Source organism: Oncorhynchus nerka, linkage group LG8 (assembly GCF_034236695.1).
Source record: "Oncorhynchus nerka isolate Pitt River linkage group LG8, Oner_Uvic_2.0, whole genome shotgun sequence".
Taxonomy (NCBI): domain Eukaryota; kingdom Metazoa; phylum Chordata; class Actinopteri; order Salmoniformes; family Salmonidae; genus Oncorhynchus; species Oncorhynchus nerka.
The window spans coordinates 9,173,895-9,189,449 of NC_088403.1; the positions used below are offsets into that span (position 1 = coordinate 9,173,895).

Below are 15,555 nucleotides of genomic sequence, written 5' to 3' on the forward strand. Positions count from 1 at the left end.
CCGCCCCGTAGCACTCACTTCCGTCATCATGAAGTGCTTTGAGAGACTAGTCAAGGACCATATCACCTCCACCCTATCTGACACCCTAGACCCACTCCAATTTGCTTACCGCCCAAATAGGTCCACAGACGATGCAATCTCAACCACACTGCACACTGCCCTAACCCATCTGGACAAGAGGAATACCTATGTGAGAATGCTGTTCATTCACTACAGCTCGGCAATCAACACCATAGTACCCTCCAAGCTCGTCATCAAGCTCGAGACCCTGGGTCTCGACCCCGCCCTGTGCAACTGGGTACTGGACTTCCTGATGGGCCGCCCCCAGGTGGTGAGGGTAGGCAACAACATCTCCTCCCCGCTGATCCTCAACACGGGGGCCCCACAAGGGTGCGTTCTGAGCCCTCTCCTGTACTCCCTGTTCACCCACGACTGCGTGGCCACGCACGCCTCCAACTCAATCATCAAGTTTGCGGACGACACAACAGTGGTAGGCTTGATTACCAACAACGACGAGACGGCCTACAGGGAGGAGGTGAGGGCCCTCGGAGTGTGGTGTCAGGAAAATAACCTCACACTCAACGTCAACAAAACTAAGGAGATGATTGTGGATTTCAGGAAACAGCAGAGGGAACACCCCCCTATCCACATCGATGGAACAGTAGTGGAGAGGGTAGCAAGTTTTAAGTTCCTCGGCATACACATCACAGACAAACTGAATTGGTCCACTCACACAGACAGCGTCGTGAAGAAGGCGCAGCAGCGCCTCTTCAACCTCAGGAGGCTGAAGAAATTAGGCTTGTCACCAAAAGCACTCACAAACTTCTACAGATGCACAATCGAGAGCATCCTGGCGGGCTGTATTACCGCCTGGTACGGCAACTGCTCCGCCCTCAACCGTAAGGCTCTCCAGAGGGTGGTGCGGTCTGCACAACGCATCACCGGGGGCAAACTACCTGCCCTCCAGGACACCTACACCACCCGATGTTACAGGAAGGCCATAAAGATCATCAAGGACATCAACCACCCGAGCCACTGCCTGTTCACCCCGCTATCATCCAGAAGGCGAGGTCAGTACAGGTGCATCAAAGCTGGGACCGAGAGACTGAAAAACAGCTTCTATCTCAAGGCCATCAGACTGTTAAACAGCCACCACTAACATTGAGTGGCTGCTGCCAACACACTGACATTGTCACTGACCCAACTCCAGCCACTTTAATAATGGGAATTGATGGGAAATGATGTAAATATATCACTAGCCACTTTAAACAATGCTACCTTATATAATGTTACTTACCCTACATTATTCATCTCATATGCATACGTATATACTGTACTCTATATCATCGACTGCATCCTTATGTAATACATGTATCACTAGCCACTTTAACTATGCCACTTTGTTTACTTTGTCTACATACTCATCTCATATGTATATACTGTACTCGATACCATCTACTGTATGCTGCCCCGTACCATCACTCATTCATATATCCTTATGTACATATTCTTTATCCCCTTACACTGTGTATAAGACAGTAGTTTTGGAATTGTTAGTTAGATTACTTGTTGGTTATTACTGCATTGTCGGAACTAGAAGCACAAGCATTTCGCTACACTCGCACTAACATCTGCTAACCATGTGTATGTGACAAATAAAAATTTGACAAATAAAATTTGATTTGATTTGAGGTTGAGAGCTTCAAGTTCCTTCACCAACAAACTAGAATGGTCCAAACACACCAAGACAGTCTTGAAGAGGACACGACAAAGCCTATTCCCCCTCAGGAAACTAAAAAGATTTGGTATGGGTCCTCAGATCTTCAAGGTTCTACAGCTGCAACATCAAGAGCATAGGCGACGTTGTTGCCTGTGATATCTGATGAGGACCTGCCTGACAACAGGCCTGAAGCCCTCAGTCCAGCCTCTCTCAGCCTATTGCAGAGAGCCTGAGCAGTGATGGAGGGATTGTGCGTTCCTGGTGTAACCCGGGCAGTGTTGTTGCCATCCTGTACCTGTCCTGCAATCGGATGTACCGATCCTGTGCAGGTGTTGTTACACGTGGTCTGCCACTTCGAGGACAATCAGCTGTCCATCCTGTCTCCCTATAGCGCTGTCTTAGGCATCTCACAGTACGGACATTGCAATTTATTGCCCTGGCCACATCCGCAGTCCTCATGCCTCCTTGCAGCATGCCTAAGGCATGTTCATGCAGATCGGTGTTTTTCAGAGTCGGTAGAAAGGCCTCTTTAGTGTCCTATGTTTTCATAACTGTGACCTTAATTGCCTACCGTCTGTAAGCTGTTAGTGTCTTAACAACCATTCCACAGGTGCATGTTCATTAATTGTTTATAGTTTTTATTTATTTATTTTACCTTTATTTAACTAGGAAAGTCAGTTAAGAACAAATTCTTATTTTCAATGACGGCCTAGGAACAGTATGGACAGTACTTACATCTGTAAGGACAGTACTGTATATCTGTATGGACAGTACTGTATATCTGTATGGACAGTACTGTATATCTGTATGGACAGTACTGTATATCTGTATGGACTGTACTGTATATCTGTATGGACAGTACTGTACTGTATATCTGTATGGACAGTACTGTATATCTGTATGGACAGTACTGTATATCTGTATGGATTGTACTGTATATCTGTATGGACTGTACTGTATATCTGTATGGACAGTACTGTATATCTGTATGGACAGTACTGTACTGTATATCTGTATGGACAGTACTGTATATCTGAAAGGACAGTACTGTATATCTGTATGGACAGTACTGTATATCTGAAAGGACAGTACTGTATATCTGTATGGACAGTACTGTATATCTGTATGGATTGTACTGTATATCTGTATGGACTGTACTGTATATCTGTATGGACAGTACTGTATATCTGTATGGACAGTACTGTATATCTGTATGGACAGTACTGTATATCTGTATGGACAGTACTGTATATCTGTATATCTGAAAGGACAGTACTGTATATCTGTATGGACAGTACTGTATATCTGTATGGACAGTACTGTACTGTATATCTGTATGGACAGTACTGTATATCTGTATGGACAGTACTGTATATCTGTATGGACAGTACTGTATATCTGTATGGACAGTACTGTACTGTATATCTGTATGGACAGTACTGTATATCTGTATGGACTGTACTGTATATCTGTATGGACAGTACTGTATATCTGTATGGACAGTACTGTATATCTGTATGGATTGTACTGTATATCTGTATGGACAGTACTGTATATCTGTATGGACAGTACTGTATATCTGTATGGACAGTACTGTATATCTGTATGGACAGTACTGTACTGTATATCTGTATGGACAGTACTGTATATCTGTATGGACTGTACTGTATATCTGTATGGACAGTACTGTATATCTGTATATCTGAAAGGACTGTACTGTATATCTGTATGGACAGTACTGTATATCTGTATGGACAGTACTGTATATCTGTATGGACAGTACTGTATATCTGTATGGACAGTACTGTATATCTGTATGGACAGTACTGTATATCTGTATGGACTGTACTGTATATCTGTATGGACAGTGTTCTATTTGCAGAGTGTCTAAGCCAGAGATAAGACTGCTTTTTAGTGTACTACCCCTCTGTGTCACCTTGTAATGAATACCTGCTTTATGGTCCAGGGCAAGGACATCTGGCACACACAGGCAGAACGCCTGCGCAGGGTATGTGAATGGTTTTTACCTTTCAGACCAGAGAACAAAGTACACAGGAGAGACGCCTGTGACATACATTATTCTGGATACACAATTCTGGGAATATTATTGTCAACACCAAAAGGCCTAAATCTACCGAAACAACTACCTGAGTGGGTGAACAAACGTGGAGTAACTGGGCTCTGAGGATTTAATGGATATTGTTTGCCAAATGGATTGTACCTGAAGTCGGAGAGAAGGTTGTCAACGGAACTACCAGCCAGGACTCCATTTTGGAGAAAAGGTAAGGTTCACATTCAGCCTTTCCCTTCTCTACTGACTGTGGAGACGGACAACCATTAGCTTCCTTCTAACAGTCAGTAGAGAAGAGAAACCATTAGCTTCCTTCTAACAGTCAGTAGAGACGGAAACCATTAGCTTCCTTCTAACAGTCAGTAGAGAAGAGAAACCATTAGCTTCCTTCTAACAGTCAGTAGAGACGGAAAACCATTAGCTTCCTTCTAACAGTCAGTAGAGAAGAGAAACCATTAGCTTCCTTCTAACAGTCAGTAGAGACGGAGAAACCATTAGCTTCCTTCTAACAGTCAGTAGAGAAGAGAAACCATTAGCTTCCTTCTAACAGTCAGTAGAGACGGACAACCATTAGCTTCCTTCTAACAGTCAGTAGAGACGGACAACCATTAGCTTCCTTCTAACAGTCAGTAGAGACGGACAACCATTAGCTTCCTTCTAACAGTCAGTAGAGAAGAGAAACCATTAGCTTCCTTCTAACAGTCAGTAGAGACGGACAACCATTAGCTTCCTTCTAACAGTCAGTAGAGACGGACAACCATTAGCTTCCTTCTAACAGTCAGTAGAGACGGAAAACCATTAGCTTCCTTCTAACAGTCAGTAGAGAAGAGAAACCATTAGCTTCCTTCTAACAGTCAGTAGAGAAGAGAAACCATGAGCTTCCTTCTAACAGTCAGTAGAGACAGACAACCATTAGCTTCCTTCTAACAGTCTAGAAGGAAGCTAGTGGTTTTTAGTATTTACAACACTCCAATTTGATTACTGTCTCTCAGCTTTGTTCAGGATATTTTAGTCAGATGTTTGTAAATCTTTAAGATTTATATTTCCTGTTGTTTTTTGTGTGTCTTTTTAGAAAGCCACTTGAATTGTTAGTGGTACATAAGCATCCAGATCTTCATCTGGGACTGACTGAGATGGTTTTTTACCAAATCATTTTGAACATCCTTCTTCATTATCATAAGGCTGACCGTTTCTCATAATGTATTGGCTGACTTTAGTGTGTCATAAATTCATAGAACAAAACTGACAATGCTATAAAGTCAATATCTAGGAGAAAATAGCCTCGTTATTCACAGCAGTTTAGTCACTGTATCTTTGTCCTAAATGACAAATGGGCCCTGGTCTAAAGCTGTGTACTACAAAGGGAACAGGGTGTCATTTGGGAAGCATCGTGTATATTATTACAGAAAGCCTCTCGTGTGTAAAGCCAAAGCAATTACACATTCCATAAATGAGCTGAGCTGAGAGAGACTAACTGTCCATATCCCCTGGTAACAGACCAGCCAAAGCAATTACACATTCCATAAATGAGCTGAGCTGAGAGAGACTAACTGTCCATATCCCCTGGTAACAGACCAGCCAAAGCAATTACACATTCCATAAATGAGCTGAGAGAGACTAGAGACAATGATGATGATTAATCATGGATAAGCTATAATGTACAGTATATTACACACACACACACACACACACACCCTGTCAGCAAGCAGGCAATACTTATTATGAATTATTATTACACCATATATAACGACATAACAGCAGTCAGGAACGTTATGAAGCGTGAAGAGTCAGTGGTTTTCTTTAGTAAAGCTTGAGTGCGTCGGCTGCTTGCAGAGAGAGAGAGACTACTACAGTTGAACTGATTCCCAGTGAAAAACACTGAGGCCAACAGAAGACGGATGGACCGTTTGCTCAATAGAGAAAGGCCTTCCTGGAAGAGCAACACAAAGTGAAGAGCAGGAAAACGGGGTCTTGTTATGAAAGCACAAACCAGTCAGACCTGTCTAAACGTGTCTTACTCCTGAACACCTGGAGTCCAAATACAGAAGTCGTCTTCCCAGTTTACACATCATTTAGTCCATGTCAGGTGTAGAGCAGCTTTATGAAACTGTTACCAGGGGATACGGACAGTTAGTTTACTCCATGTCAGGTGTAGAGCAGCTTTATGAAACTGTTACCAGGGGATACGGACAGTTAGTTTACTCCATGTCAGGTGTAGAGCAGCTTTATGAAACTGTTACCAGGGGATACGGACAGTTAGTTTACTCCATGTCAGGTGTAGAGCAGCTTTATGAAACTGTTACCAGGGGATACGGACAGTTAGTTTACTCCATGTCAGGTGTAGAGCAGCTTTATGAAACTGTTACCAGGGGATACGGACAGTTAGTTTACTCCATGTCAGGTGTAGAACAGCTTTATGAAACTGTTACCAGGGGATACGGACAGTTAGTTTCCATGTCTCCATGTCAGGTGTAGAGCAGCTTTATGAAACTGTTACCAGGGGATACGGACAGTTAGTTTACTCCATGTCAGGTGTAGAGCAGCTTTATGAAACTGTTACCAGGGGATACGGACAGTTAGTTTACTCCATGTCAGGTGTAGAGCAGCTTTATGAAACTGTTACCAGGGGATACGGACAGTTAGTTTACTCCATGTCAGGTGAGAGCAGCTTTATGAAACTGTTACCAGGGGATACGGACAGTTAGTTTACTCCATGTCAGGTGAAGAGCAGCTTTATGAAACTGTTACCAGGGGATACGGACAGTTAGTTTACTCCATGTCAGGTGTAGAGCAGCTTTATGAAACTGTTACCAGGGGATACGGACAGTTAGTTTACTCCATGTCAGGTGTAGAGCAGCTTTATGAAACTGTTACCAGGGGATACGGACAGTTAGTTTACTCCATGTCAGGTGAAGAGCAGCTTTATGAAACTGTTACCAGGGGATACGGACAGTTAGTTTACTCCATGTCAGGTGAAGAGCAGCTTTATGAAACTGTTACCAGGGGATACGGACAGTTAGTTTACTCCATGTCAGGTGTAGAGCAGCTTTATGAAACTGTTACCAGGGGATACGGACAGTTAGTTTACTCCATGTCAGGTGAAGAGCAGCTTTATGAAACTGTTACCAGGGGATACGGACAGTTAGTTTACTCCATGTCAGGTGTAGAGCAGCTTTATGAAACTGTTACCAGGGGATACGGACAGTTAGTTTACTCCATGTCAGGTGTAGAGCAGCTTTATGAAACTGTTACCAGGGGATACGGACAGTTAGTTTACTCCATGTCAGGTGAAGAGCAGCTTTATGAAACTGTTACCAGGGGATACGGACAGTTAGTTTACTCCATGTCAGGTGTAGAGCAGCTTTATGAAACTGTTACCAGGGGATACGGACAGTTAGTTTACTCCATGTCAGGTGTAGAGCAGCTTTATGAAACTGTTACCAGGGGATACGGACAGTTAGTTTACTCCATGTCAGGTGAAGAGCAGCTTTATGAAACTGTTACCAGGGGATACGGACAGTTAGTTTACTCCATGTCAGGTGAAGAGCAGCTTTATGAAACTGTTACCAGGGGATACGGACAGTTAGTTTACTCCATGTCAGGTGTAGAGCAGCTTTATGAAACTGTTACCAGGGGATACGGACAGTTAGTTTACTCCATGTCAGGTGAAGAGCAGCTTTATGAAACTGTTACCAGGGGATACGGACAGTTAGTTTACTCCATGTCAGGTGTAGAGCAGCTTTATGAAACTGTTACCAGGGGATACGGACAGTTAGTTTACTCCATGTCAGGTGTAGAACAGCTTTATGAAACTGTTACCAGGGGATACGGACAGTTAGTTTACTCCATGTCAGGTGTAGAGCAGCTTTATGAAACTGTTACCAGGGGATACGGACAGTTAGTTTACTCCATGTCAGGTGAAGAGCAGCTTTATGAAACTGTTACCAGGGGATACGGACAGTTAGTTTACTCCATGTCAGGTGTAGAGCAGCTTTATGAAACTGTTACCAGGGGATACGGACAGTTAGTTTACTCCATGTCAGGTGTAGAGCAGCTTTATGAAACTGTTACCAGGGGATACGGACAGTTAGTTTACTCCATGTCAGGTGAAGAGCAGCTTTATGAAACTGTTACCAGGGGATACGGACAGTTAGTTTACTCCATGTCAGGTGAAGAGCAGCTTTATGAAACTGTTACCAGGGGATACGGACAGTTAGTTTACTCCATGTCAGGTTTACTCCATGTCAGGTGTAGAGCAGCTTTATGAAACTGTTACCAGGGGATACGGACAGTTAGTTTACTCCATGTCAGGTGAAGAGCAGCTTTATGAAACTGTTACCAGGGGATACGGACAGTTAGTTTACTCCATGTCAGGTGTAGAGCAGCTTTATGAAACTGTTACCAGGGGATACGGACAGTTAGTTTACTCCATGTCAGGTGTAGAGCAGCTTTATGAAACTGTTACCAGGGGATACGGACAGTTAGTTTACTCCATGTCAGGTGTAGAGCAGCTTTATGAAACTGTTACCAGGGGATACGGACAGTTAGTTTACTCCATGTCAGGTGAAGAGCAGCTTTATGAAACTGTTACCAGGGATACAGACAGTTAGTTTACTCCATGTCAGGTGTAGAACAGCTTTATGAAACTGTTACCAGGGGATACGGACAGTTAGTTTACTCCATGTCAGGTGTAGAGCAGCTTTATGAAACTGTTACCAGGGGATACGGACAGTTAGTTTACTCCATGTCAGGTGAAGAGCAGCTTTATGAAACTGTTACCAGGGGATACGGACAGTTAGTTTACTCCATGTCAGGTGTAGAGCAGCTTTTACTGTTGAAACTGTTCCATGTCCATGAAACTGGGATACGGACAGTTAGTTTACTCCATGTCAGGTGTAGAGCAGCTTTATGAAACTGTTACCAGGGGATACGGACAGTTAGTTTACTCCATGTCAGGTGAAGAGCAGCTTTATGAAACTGTTACCAGGGGATACGGACAGTTAGTTTACTCCATGTCAGGTGTAGAGCAGCTTTATGAAACTGTTACCAGGGGATACGGACAGTTAGTTTACTCCATGTCAGGTGTAGAGCAGCTTTATGAAACTGTTACCAGGGGATACGGACAGTTAGTTTACTCCATGTCAGGTGTAGAGCAGCTTTATGAAACTGTTACCAGGGGATACGGACAGTTAGTTTACTCCATGTCAGGTGTAGAGCAGCTTTATGAAACTGTTACCAGGGGATACGGACAGTTAGTTTACTCCATGTCAGGTGTAGAGCAGCTTTATGAAACTGTTACCAGGGGATACGGACAGTTAGTTTACTCCATGTCAGGTGTAGAGCAGCTTTATGAAACTGTTACCAGGGGATACGGACAGTTAGTTTACTCCATGTCAGGTGAAGAGCAGCTTTATGAAACTGTTACCAGGGGATACGGACAGTTAGTTTACTCCATGTCAGGTGAAGAGCAGCTTTATGAAACTGTTACCAGGGATACGGACAGTTAGTTTACTCCATGTCAGGTGAAGAGCAGCTTTATGAAACTGTTACCAGGGGATACGGACAGTTAGTTTACTCCATGTCAGGTGAAGAGCAGCTTTATGAAACTGTTACCAGGGGATACGGACAGTTAGTTTACTCCATGTCAGGTGAAGAGCAGCTTTATGAAACTGTTACCAGGGGATACGGACAGTTAGTTTACTCCATGTCAGGTGTAGAACAGCTTTATGAAACTGTTACCAGGGGATACGGACAGTTAGTTTACTCCATGTCAGGTGTAGAGCAGCTTTATGAAACTGTTACCAGGGGATACGGACAGTTAGTTTACTCCATGTCAGGTGAAGAGCAGCTTTATGAAACTGTTACCAGGGGATACGGACAGTTAGTTTACTCCATGTCAGGTGAAGAGCAGCTTTATGAAACTGTTACCAGGGGATACGGACAGTTAGTTTACTCCATGTCAGGTGTAGAGCAGCTTTATGAAACTGTTACCAGGGGATACGGACAGTTAGTTTACTCCATGTCAGGTGTAGAACAGCTTTATGAAACTGTTACCAGGGGATACGGACAGTTAGTTTACTCCATGTCAGGTGAAGAACAGCTTTATGAAACTGTTACCAGGGGATACGGACAGTTAGTTTACTCCATGTCAGGTGAAGAGCAGCTTTATGAAACTGTTACCAGGGGATACGGACAGTTAGTTTACTCCATGTCAGGTGTAGAGCAGCTTTATGAAACTGTTACCAGGGGATACGGACAGTTAGTTTACTCCATGTCAGGTGTAGAACAGCTTTATGAAACTGTTACCAGGGGATACGGACAGTTAGTTTACTCCATGTCAGGTGAAGAACAGCTTTATGAAACTGTTACCAGGGGATACGGACAGTTAGTTTACTCCATGTCAGGTGAAGAGCAGCTTTATGAAACTGTTACCAGGGGATACGGACAGTTAGTTTACTCCATGTCAGGTGAAGAGCAGCTTTATGAAACTGTTACCAGGGGATACGGACAGTTAGTTTACTCCATGTCAGGTGTAGAGCAGCTTTATGAAACTGTTACCAGGGGATACGGACAGTTAGTTTACTCCATGTCAGGTGAAGAGCAGCTTTATGAAACTGTTACCAGGGGATACGGACAGTTAGTTTACTCCATGTCAGGTGAAGAGCAGCTTTATGAAACTGTTACCAGGGGATACGGACAGTTAGTTTACTCCATGTCAGGTGTAGAGCAGCTTTATGAAACTGTTACCAGGGGATACGGACAGTTAGTTTACTCCATGTCAGGTGTAGAACAGCTTTATGAAACTGTTACCAGGGGATACGGACAGTTAGTTTACTCCATGTCAGGTGAAGAACAGCTTTATGAAACTGTTACCAGGGGATACGGACAGTTAGTTTACTCCATGTCAGGTGAAGAGCAGCTTTATGAAACTGTTACCAGGGGATACGGACAGTTAGTTTACTCCATGTCAGGTGAAGAGCAGCTTTATGAAACTGTTACCAGGGGATACGGACAGTTAGTTTACTCCATGTCAGGTGTAGAGCAGCTTTATGAAACTGTTACCAGGGGATACGGACAGTTAGTTTACTCCATGGCAGGTTGACTTTCAGTTAGGCCACTAGGTTTTCCTGACAGAAATAGTTTGACCTAGGGCAGTATGTTTTCCTGACAGAAATAGTTTTAGCTCGGCCAGTATGTTTTCCTGACAGAAATAGTTTGACCTAGGACAGTATGTTTTCCTGACAGAAATAGTTTGACCTAGGGCAGTATGTTTTCCTGACAGAAATAGTTTGACCTAGGGCAGTATGTTTTCCTGACAGAAATAGTTTCACCTAGGGCAGTATGTTTTCCTGACAGAAATAGTTTGACCTAGGGCAGAATGTTTTCCTGACAGAAATAGCAGAGCCTCCAATTTTCTAAGAGTCTGGAGTTACATTCAAAGCCTACCATGCAAACCTGAACAAGATTAGGTTGGCCTTGGTGAAGGGGTTTCTTCCATTTTGTACAGTCTGTGTTTACCTCCTCATGAACATGCTTGGGCCTACACAGTGCTCAAGCCTAGGCCTTGCCTACTGTTTCACCCCCAATAACAGTTGTGTATCTCAGGCAGCTGATCACCATGGAGCCCCCCGGAGGACTCCCGGTGCCCGTTGATGTTCTGGGAGAGAATGAAGCGCTGCAGCAGTTCTTTGACGGTAAGACATTCTATAGTTGTGTCCCAAAACAGCACCCTATTCCCTAGTGTGTGTGTGTGTGAGAGAGGGTTGTGCGAGTCAGAGGAAGCTGGTGGGAGGTACTTTAGGAGGATGGGCTCATTGTAATGGCTGGAATGGAATAAATGGAACGGTATCAAACACATAGAAACCACATGTTTGACTCCGTTGCACTAATTCCATTCCAGCCATTACAATGAGCCCATCCTCCTAAACCTCCTCCCACCAGCCTCCTCTGGTGTGTGAGTGAGTGAGTGAGTGTGTATGGAATTATGAGTGTGTGTTTTTCAACACATAATCCTTAGGGAAGTAGTGTTGTTCCTGAGGTGTCTTAGCTGATCCCACAACATTAATGTCAAAGGCCTTTTAACAGAAATATGAAGTGGCTAAAGCTCTCAGGGTTTGGACAGAATTATCAATATGAGTGTGAGAGAGGGACGGGGAGAGAGAGAGAGGGAGAGGGGGGGGGGAGAAGAGGAGAGAGGGGGGAGAAGAGAGAGAGAGGGACGGGGAGAAGAGAGAGAGGGACGGGGGAGAAGAGAGAGAGGGACGGGGAGAAGAGGGAGAGAGGGGACGGGAGAAGAGGGAGAGAGAGGGGGGGAGAAGAGGGAGAGAGAAAGAGGGGGGGAGAAGAGAGAGAGAGGGACGGGGAGAAGAGAGAGAGAGGGACGGGGAGAAGAGAGAGAGGGACGGGGAGAAGAGAGAGAGGGACGGGGAGAAGAGAGAGAGAGGGACGGGGAGAAGAGAGAGAGAGGGACGGGGAGAAGAGAGAGAGGGACGGGGAGAAGAGAGAGAGGGACGGGGAGAAGAGAGAGAGAGAGGGGGGGAGGAGAGGGTGGGGTGGGGTGGAGAGAGAGGGGGAGGAGAGGGTGGGGTGGGGTGGAGGAGAGAGAGGGGGTGAGAGAGGGAGAGAGGGTGGGGTGGAGTGGAGGAGAGAGGGTGGGGGGTTGGAGAGGGAGAGAGGGTGGGGTGGAGTGGAGGAGAGAGGGTGGGGGGGTTGGAGAGGGGGAGGGTGGCGAGGGGGTGGGGGAGAGAGCGAGGGGGTCCTGGGGGAGAGGGGGTGGGGGAGACAGAGAGAAAGAGGGGGTCCTGGGGGGGGGAGAGAGAGGGAGAAAGGCTCTGATTCGATGTCTCTAACCTTTCAGAACAGTCAAATGATCACCCGTCAGGTGTAACAATCACCCGTCAGGTGTAACGATCACCCGTCAGGTGTAACGATCACCCGTCAGGTGTAACGATCACCCGTCAGGTGTAACGATCACCCGTCAGGTGTAACGATCACCCGTCAGGTGTAACGATCACCCGTCAGGTGTAACGATCACCCGTCAGGTGTAACGATCACCCCGTCAGGTGTAAGATGAGTCAGGTGTAACGATCACCCAAAGTTAATCTTCCCAAAGTTAAGTTAGATGAGTTAAAAGGTCATGTTGTGAGTTACTACAGTTAGATGAGTTAATAGGTCATGTTGTGAGTTACTACAGTTAGATGAGTTAATAGGTCATGTTGTGAGTTACTACAGTTAGATGAGTTAATAGGTCATGTTGTGAGTTAGATGAGTTAATAGGTCATGTTGTGAGTTATTACAGTTAGATGAGTTAATAGGTCATGTTGTGAGTTATTACAGTTAGATGAGTTAATAGGTCATGTTGTGAGTTAGATGAGTTAGTAGGTCATGTTGTGAGTTACTACAGTTAGATGAGTTAATAGGTCATGTTGTGAGTTATTACAGTTAGATGAGTTAATAGGTCATGTTGTGAGTTAGATGAGTTAATAGGTCATGTTGTGAGTTACTACAGTTAGATGAGTTAATAGGTCATGTTGTGAGTTACTACAGTTAGATGAGTTAATAGGTCACGTTGTGAGGTACTACAGTTAGATGAGTTAGTAGGTCATGTTGTGAGTTACTACAGTTAGATGAGTTAATAGGTCACGTTGTGAGGTACTACAGTTAGATGAGTTAATAGGTCATGTTGTGAGTTATTACAGTTAGATGAGTTAATAGGTCATGTTGTGAGTTACTACAGTTAGATGAGTTAATAGGTCATGTTGTGAGTTACAACAGTTAGATGAGTTAATAGGTCATGTTGTGAGTTACTACAGTTAGATGAGTTAATAGGTCATGTTGTGAGTTACTACAGTTAGATGAGTTAATAGGTCATGTTGTGAGTTACTACAGTTAGATGAGTTAATAGGTCACGTTGTGAGTTACTACAGTTAGATGAGTTAATAGGTCACGTTGTGAGGTACTACAGTTAGATGAGTTAATAGGTCATGTTGTGAGTTACTACAGTTAGATGAGTTAATAGGTCACGTTGTGAGTTACTACAGTTAGATGAGTTAATAGGTCACGTTGTGAGGTACTACAGTTAGATGAGTTAATAGGTCATGTTGTGAGTTACTACAGTTAGATGAGTTAATAGGTCATGTTGTGAGGCGGTTTCAATTGAGAAATAGATAGTCGTTTGGCTAGATTGGTCCACAGTCAAGTTTCAAGTTTTTTATTAGTCGTATACTACGCATATCCCGTACATGCATCATCCAATGAAATGCTTACTTGTAGGTTCCTTCTAAAACAATGCAACAACAACAAGAAATAATATAAAATAAGAATTTGAAGATAAATGTCTCAGTAGAATATATATATTTTTTGTTGCTTATTAAGTATAATAAAGGAAGGCACAATTTGTAGATCTATATTTCCAGGTGTATTGGAGAAGGGGGATGGGAGGGGCAGTGTATAAACTGAGCAGTGTAGTAACAGTCAGGTAGCAGCAGTTGTGATGTGTGTGTAGTCGTGGACAGAGCAATTCCCATACTTGGCCGTGATGTAATCAGTCAGGATGCTCTCGATGGTGCAGTGGTTGTATTTGGAGAGGACCCGGGTTAGTTAGCATGCCGAATTTCTTCAGCCGCCTTAGGAAGTAGAGACGCTGTTGTGCCCTCTTGACAAGAGTGGTGGTGTTGTTTGTCCATGATAAGTACTTTGTGATGTGGATGCCGAGGAACTAAAAACGTGTGACTCTCTCTACCACAGTCCCGCTGATGTGGATCGGGGCATGTTCCCTCCTCTGCTTACCACCTCCCTATAGGCTGATTCGTTGTTCTTGGTAGGTTATCAGGCCTACAACCGTGGTGTCGTCATGGAGACTAGATGATGGAGTTGGTGTGGTGTAAAGCCACACAGTCATGGGTGACCAGGAAGTACAGCAGAGGACTGGGGACACGCCCCTGGGGGGGGCCCTGTGTTGAGTCAGTGTGGAGGATGACATGTTGCCAATCCTCACAGCCTGTGGTCTGCCCGCCAGGAAGTCCAGGATCCAGTTGCAGAGCTTGGTGTCCTGACCCAGGGCTCTGAGTTTGGTGTCCTGACCCAGGGCTCTGAGTTTGGTGCTGAGCTTGGAGGAACAACAGTGTTGAATGCTGAACTGTAGTCAATGAACAGCATTCTCACATAGGTGTTCCTCTTTCCAGATGTAAGTGGGTCCAGTGGGCCTGACATGCTGGCCTTGATGTGGGCCATGACAAGCCTCTCCGGGCACTTCATGAGGACTGAGGTGAGCATGACGGGGCGGTAGACATTTGGGCATGCCACTTTATTTTTCTTGGGCACTGGGACGATGGTGGTCTCCTTAAAGCAGGTGGGGACTACAGCCTGGGACAGGGACAGGTTGAAGATGTCAGTGAAGACTAGCTGGTCAGCACACACTCTGAAGATGGGGAGTATTCACTCTTTTTTTGAGAGTTTTCCTCACATCAGCCTCAGAGTGAAAGCACCTGGTTGTCTGGAGGAGCGAGAGACTTCCTGGTTGTCTGGAGCAGCGAGAGACTTCCTGGTTGTCTGGAGGAGCGAGAGACTTCCTGGTTGTCTGGAGGAGCGAGAGACTTCCTGGTTGTCTGGAGGAGCGAGAGACTTCCTGGTTGTCTGGAGGAGCGAGAGACTTCCTGGTTGTCTGGAGGAGCGAGAGACTTCCTGGTTGTCTGGATCAGCGAGAGACTTCCTGGTTGTCTGGAGGAGCGAGAGACTTCCTGGTTGTCTGAATCAGCGAGAGACT

At 44.8% G+C, this 15,555-nt stretch overlaps 1 protein-coding gene across 1 annotated transcript in view; it reads left to right on the top strand.

Annotated features, from left to right (window-relative positions):
• The first annotated feature begins 3,723 nt into the window (after positions 1-3,723).
• Positions 3,724-15,555, top strand: part of LOC115122220 (myelin regulatory factor-like protein) — a 41,448-nt gene continuing 29,616 nt past the window's right edge. The window contains exons 1-2 of the mRNA XM_065022086.1: positions 3,724-4,002; positions 11,397-11,485. Of these exons, the coding sequence (XP_064878158.1) occupies positions 11,410-11,485 (76 nt within the window). The 5' untranslated portion in view covers positions 3,724-4,002; positions 11,397-11,409. The remainder of the gene's footprint in view (positions 4,003-11,396; positions 11,486-15,555) is intronic.